Below are 6726 nucleotides of genomic sequence, written 5' to 3'. Positions count from 1 at the left end.
AAACATGATGTTGAATATAGATTTGGTCATGAGAACATTGAAAGGAAAATCATTTTGATATGTACAGTAAATGACAATAAAGTCCTCCAAGTCCCCCAAGATTGAGAAATGTGTTTGGAAGCACACAATCGCTGCCTAAACAAATGTATACTCTATGTATTGCTATTTTTATTTACTGCTTGTACAGTATGCTACATTCATTTTGCTATATGATGGCGGAAAACAATATGTGAATGTTTTTTTTTTATTGATTGTATTTTTTGCCTCTGTAAAATTACTCTGAAATTGTATATTACTTTGAAATGTGTTTTCTTTAGATATTTTCTCTTCAGTCAATCTGTGTCCTATTTTCTTAAGAGAGGAGAGGATTAACCTATGTTGCTCAGGGACTATTTATTTAGCTTTTTAGTCTCTATTCACGAAAAATATCCCCCATAAAAAGTATCCCCTTCTAGAATTGACATGCAGAAAATGAATGGTTCAGAATCATTAAGATGTGAAATGATCCACTAGGAAGAGGTGTGTTAGGAAATACTGTTCAGCCCATGGCACTTATCAGCAACAGTAGACAGTAGCCTATGTCTATTTTTTTCTACGGAATACAAGGAGAGAATTCAGGCTACTTAGTGGAAAGTTTTTTTTTCGTTCTCATAATGTCAGAAACTCTACATGACATCTAACTTAATTCGATACAGGATTTATACCCTGTCAGAGTTTTTTGTTTGTCTTGTCCAGTAGTGCGCACAACATAAAGCAACATAAAATGAATGCTAGGAACATAATCCAGTGTAGGTCTCTGTTCAGTAGTTAGTATGCCAAAACAAATTAAGCAATCAGATCCCATCTACTGTAATTCGCCGTCACGAATTTTATCCAGTTCCTCCCGCGCGAGTATTGGAGCCCCCCGGTGAAACCATGCATATTATTTGAAGCCCCACTGATGAATTTTGGAAGTTGACAGGGGCGTGGCGTGCACCCGTGCAGGGGAACCACTGTATGAATTCACTCATGCATGGTCACCCAATGTGACACACGGGATGGCCGGGAACAGGAGGCAGCTGCGCTTCGCGGAAGCCCATCTCCAAGTTCAAATCGCCTCAATAAACTAGCTGGCCCCCTGATAGCTCCAACGTGCGGAGAAGACTACGAGCTGGACAAAAAGTTTGGCAGGCTGATTTCAAAAGGACTTTGGTAAGCTGACAAAGCTACAAGGATTTTGGGAATGGGTGGAGAGGGGAGGGCTCTTGCAACATAGGGAGGTCTGTATGATATCCAACGCACTCAAAACATGGCATCTGTGGCGGCCGGATATTGCTTTCAGTGGCAAAGGCTGAAACCCTCACCATAAGGTATGATGATGAGGGCCAAGTGCCTGTGAAGGCATCTAGTGTATGAGTGGATCTTCTGTGTGTGTTCAAGCCTTAGTCAGTCATGACAGCCTATTTACAACAGTAATTATACAATAAGCAAATTTGCAATCATGTTTATGGTCCAAAGTTATAAAGCCCATTAAATTAGTTTAACAAATAAAACAAAAGCTGTAACACAATACCAACGATGCCTCAATGGATTGTGCCAGCGGGCACAAAGAAAATCTGGCACCATCTCTATTGTCAGGGCTTACATACAGTTTGTCATCGCGTCAAAACGTCTCTAGAGCAAACACATAGCCTACCTTGTTTAATGGGTATGAAATACAATAGAGGAACTGGATGATTATTGCTAGAATATATTTATCGTGTAGTCTAGTTGTTCCCTGACAACAATTTGCGGCTTTAGCCAATAAAAAGTTCTAGCGTAATGACTTGCACTAGTAGTTTTAGATATAGGAAGACGTGACTAAGAATACAAATAAGAATAAGAATATTTGTTTACATAATTTAAAGCCGCAAATTTCATGCGCCAAATTACACGAACGTTAGGCTACAAAGTAATGTGATACTTTAAACAGCACTTTAATTATGTTATATGTGTTTTGTTTGTTTCAATATGACTTGGAAAAAGTTCGAATTAGGCTATATTGCGCACTGATGCCATCCAGCTCAAAGTGCACATTAGTCAATACTGCGAAATATTTCCCCTCATCAGCATTTCGAGTTCTGATGAGACAAGCAATCGCCACGGGTGGACCAACTGGTCTGTTAGCCTAAATGTACACGGTGCAATATGTAGGCTACTTATTACAGCATCCACCCCATGTAAAAGAGTACATGTGTACTAATGTGTTAAATTATACTGACATATTCTGCACTGAACCCTTAAACAACGGAAACTTTAACAAATTCGCCTTTTCCTAAAGCAAAAAAAAAGGGGGGGGGGGGGGGGTACAGTAACAGTAGACTACACGAAACTGTAGCATAAATCATCACATTCGTCAGTGTTCAGTCATCTGAAGTATACGAAGAGGTAGACTATTAAACAATAATGTTTTATGTTTTATTGGCATTCAAAATAGTATTACAGTGAGAGCAGACAGGAGTGACAACCTTGATAATCTGAAAAGTCAGACTACAAATGTAATGTTTTCATCTACAGGTTTAAATATCGAGCCCTAGTCGATGGATTTATTACTTTCGCTCCCACACCAATTTAGTGACTGAATTCTCTCTCCTCTCAGGCCATATGAATTCTTCCTTTTCGATTTTGCTGGCAGTGAATCCGCCCTCTTCTCTTTTTTGCTTTGGTTTGCGGTGGTGTGATTCGTGTGCATTAAATGGCTGCCACACTGCTGGTAGGCTAATCCTCCTAATAATAAATGGAATAAATTAGCCACGTTTGATGAGGTTTTTTTTTTTTTTTTTTGTAGTTTTGTCTGAATTTTATAGAGGCCCATATTTAAAGTAGCCTAAGCCAAACCCATTGTCGTTAACAATTTGGGAAGATGCCTTTATTTTCGTTTTGCATTTGGAAATAGACATTCTCTGTAAGGATTTGACTATAAATAAAGTTTGTTTGAAGGTAATATCATGAATGAAGACATTTAATAATGAAGACATTTAATGTTTGTTTCAATGTTTTGATGTGATCTTTAGCTGGCTATTTACCAACAGTAGGCTACTGTGTCTGTTGTTAGGGAATACAGAATTTAGGCAGTCAGTTCTTGGAAGCAGTCATTCCTGGCATGACAGCTATTTCTGGAATATGGTCATCACAATTCTATCAACACCTCCTCGTTAATACTGGAATAAATATCTCATTTGATTGATTTTTTTCACATCCTTCCCTGAGGTGCATACAGGGTAGGCTAATTGATGACAGTGATATGTGTAGCAGCCCTGCAGATTTGTCTCAATTGCAATAACAGTATAAGCCAAAACAGCATAAGACACTGTGAACTATCTAATGACACGACTTGTGTGTGCAAATCTGGTATTTGCCATCATATGATGTATCTGCTATAGTATGTGCTTTTAAAATAAGCACAATGATCTGCTATTTGCACCATTTTACCTGTCTACTGTAAATGAGGCTTGATTTGTTTGTGTTTCAGTCTGAGGCATGTTTCCCAAAACCATAGTTGCTATCTAAGTTAGCAACTTTGTTGGTTAGCAACTTTGGATTTGGGAAACGCACCCCTGGTTGTTGGTGGTTTTATCCCAGAATGAGCTGAGATAAAGGAGTGTGTTGGAGGGTGGAAAGGCAACTCCTGGCAATTAACAATGTAGTGATCATTGATGATGGGTTTGATGCTTTGTTCATTTCTTATACCATTTCTGCAGTGTACTTATGCATAAAGTGTTTGAGACACAAGTGGTTTGGCTGTTACCATGGTGTTTAATGTAGTTATTGAATGGTATTCCTCTTTCTCTCTCATATTTCCCTCTTCTTTCTCTTTCTCTTTTTCTTGTGATCTTGTCTTCCTCTGTTTTGTCTTCCTCCTCCTTCTGGTTCTGGTTGTGAGCTGTCCATTCACCTCAACCCCTGTACTTCTTCCTCAGGCTAGAAATCGTGAAGCATGGGTGACTGGAGCTTTCTGGGGCGTCTGTTGGAGAACGCGCAGGAGCACTCAACGGTCATCGGCAAGGTGTGGCTGACCGTCCTCTTCATCTTCCGGATTCTGGTGCTGGGGGCCGCCGCCGAGGAGGTGTGGGGTGACGAGCAGTCGGACTTCACCTGCAACACACAACAGCCCGGTTGCGAGAACGTCTGCTATGACGAGGCCTTCCCCATTTCGCACATTCGCTTCTGGGTGCTACAGATCATCTTCGTGTCCACGCCGACGCTCATCTACCTGGGACACGTCCTTCACATTGTCCGCATGGAGGAGAAAAGGAAAGAGAAGGAGGAGGAGATGCGCAAGGCTCTCCGCTTCCAGGAAGAGAAGGATCTCTACAGGAACGGCGGCGAAGGTGGAGGAGGTGGGGGTGGCGGAGGTGGGAAAAAGGAGAAGCCCCCAATTCGTGACGAGCATGGAAAGATTCGTATCCGGGGGGCTCTGCTCCGCACCTACATCTTCAACATCATCTTCAAAACCCTGTTTGAGGTGGGCTTCATCCTGGGCCAGTACTTTCTCTACGGTTTCCAGCTTAGACCCCTGTACAAGTGTGCCCGATGGCCTTGCCCAAACTCAGTAGACTGCTTCATCTCCAGGCCCACGGAAAAGACCATTTTTATTATTTTCATGCTTGTGGTGGCTTGCGTGTCCCTTTTGTTGAACCTCTTAGAGATCTACCACCTGGGCTGGAAGAAAGTCAAGCAGGGCATGACCAATGAGTTTGTACCGGAGCGTGAGTTGGTGGGCGATGAGACCAGGGAGACTGACAATGTGACAGTCCTGCCCGAGACTCGAGCGTCCGCTCCCATCCCCAACCACCCGCCCAACTACACAGACCTGACTGTCGCAGGGAGAGGCGCCTTCATGCCGCCAACCCACTCCATGGCCCTTGTGGCCACCCCTGAGGCAGAGCACAAGTCAGACCCTCTCCACGACCCCCTCCACTCCTCCATGTTCTCCAGCAATAACAGCAACAACTACCGGCTACCTGTGGGGCAGAATTGGGCCAACATGGCTGCCGAGCTGCAGTCTAGTGAAGCCAAGCCGTGCACCCCTTGCTTGTCCTCCTCCTCCTCTTCATGCTCTCTGAGTAACATGGCGCACCCCAAGGAGCCCCCCCTGGCCTCCTCTGGCGTGATGACTGATGGCGATGCTGATGGCGATGAATCCAGCAGAGGGGGGAAGAGTGATGCTGGTCGCGACATCACAACTACCACAGTGGAGATGCATGAACCGCCAGTGGTCCCGACCGATGTCCGCAGGCTAAGCAGGGCGAGTAAGACCAGCAGCATCAGAGCCAGGCCCGATGACCTCGCTGTCTAGCCCTCCCACTCCCCCTCCCCCCACACACACACCACCCCCAAAACCTCCCCTCTTTCCCCACCCAATCACTCCCACTCAACAAACACACACAAAACAAACACACATACACACACACTCACCACTCCACCACCTCTGGGGTTTTTATCGAGAGAGAGAGAGGAAAGTTATGAAAGTAACGAGAAGAAAAAATACAACAGAGGCTATTGAAGAAAGAAAGAGAAAAAGGACAGGTTGCTGGAAATGTGATGTTCAATGACATTAAATTCTTTTAAAATGCTAGACTATCCAAAAAAAAAAAAAGAATCAGTGCAATCGGTGAGTTGTAGTGTCACCCAAGCAGAGATGATAGGCTCTGCATGTGACATACACTCACACCTATGTGTTTGAAAATGGGAGAAGCAGGTCGGCCCAGAATTGTGAAGGAAGAGACATTTTCACTAATTTGGACACTAGCACTATTATTTCTTTCTTTCTTTTTCATTTGTTTTGAATCTTTTTTCTGAGGAAGAATTTGGGAGAGGTATGCACTTCTGAGTCGTGTTTTTTTTCTCTCTCTCTTTTGTTGTGATAGATCTTGAGTTTGACCCTTGTGCACTGGTGTGCCTTAGCCACCACTCTTTTAATCAGTGTTCGTCCATATCGTTTGTGAATCCCCTGGTTCATCGTTCATCATATGGTCACACGCCCCGTAAAGACCGATGCTGAATGGGACGTGCTCACACTGTGACTATGCGATCCGGAGGGAACCTTTACCCGCCGGTGTCCTGGGAGCTGGAGCAAAGGAGGAGGCTGTGGCTCTATCCCATGTTATGACAGATCCCAAGCCAAGACATGTCTTTTAGGCTTTTCGAAGGTTGTGTATGTTTGGAAATAAGGAGGTCTTGTTTCACCGTCATTAAAAGGAACAAAAAAATACATTCTTACTATCATTGCAGTTTCATCAGGGTATATTGGTATAAATATATTGCCTAAGTATAAATGAAGTGTATATATATAAATAATATACAGTCTAGGGCTATAACTAATCCCATAAACAATGATAACGTTTGCAGTGTGTTAGAGAAGTGCAAGTCCTCCTTGTAACCAAATTCTGCAGCAGTAGACCTACAGAATTACCGCTGATATTTTGTACATAAAGGGCTAACATCTGTGTGAAGACATTGTAGATGCCATATGGACAAGGCAATAGAATGGCTTATACGTAGAACTTTTTGAGATTTATAGCAATTATCTCAGTTGTTTGTTGCTGGAGTATTTCACTGCAACCAGTAGAAATGTGAACACACAGGACTGTGCTTTTCTTTGTTATTTTAAATTCCTGCCAGGTTATACATAAGTAAAATGGCTCCCTTACAATATTATTTTCCCAAAATCAGTTGCATGACTTGATTGATTCTAATCTTTTGGAT

The 6726-nt window shown here is 42.9% G+C and overlaps 1 protein-coding gene across 2 annotated transcripts; it reads left to right on the top strand.

Moving 5' to 3' along the window:
• The first annotated feature begins 1049 nt into the window (after window positions 1-1049).
• LOC121698224 (gap junction alpha-3 protein-like) lies at window positions 1050-6253 on the top strand. Of its 2 annotated transcripts, none has more exons than XM_042080141.1 (2): window positions 1050-1191; window positions 3939-6253. In XM_042080141.1, exon 2 carries the CDS (start codon window positions 3956-3958, stop codon window positions 5315-5317), a length of 1362 nt encoding a protein of 453 aa, XP_041936075.1. In that variant the 5' UTR covers window positions 1050-1191; window positions 3939-3955; the 3' UTR covers window positions 5318-6253. The 2 variants fall into 2 exon arrangements, with proteins under 2 accessions (XP_041936075.1, XP_041936076.1); XM_042080142.1 differs by lacking the exon at window positions 1050-1191 and adding an exon at window positions 1310-1349.
• Window positions 6254-6726: the final 473 nt, after the last annotated feature.

This window comes from Alosa sapidissima, chromosome 23, assembly GCF_018492685.1.
Source record: "Alosa sapidissima isolate fAloSap1 chromosome 23, fAloSap1.pri, whole genome shotgun sequence".
NCBI classification, from domain to species: Eukaryota; Metazoa; Chordata; class Actinopteri; order Clupeiformes; family Clupeidae; genus Alosa; species Alosa sapidissima.
The sequence above is the reverse complement of the archived record's forward strand: the minus strand, read 5'-3'. Positions and strand labels throughout refer to the sequence as shown.

Excerpts from the sequence above, each read along its gene's own strand:
- LOC121698224 (XM_042080141.1), top strand. The coding sequence starts at position 3,956 with ATGGGTGACTGGAGCTTTCTGGGGCGTCTGTTGGAGAACGCGCAGGAG.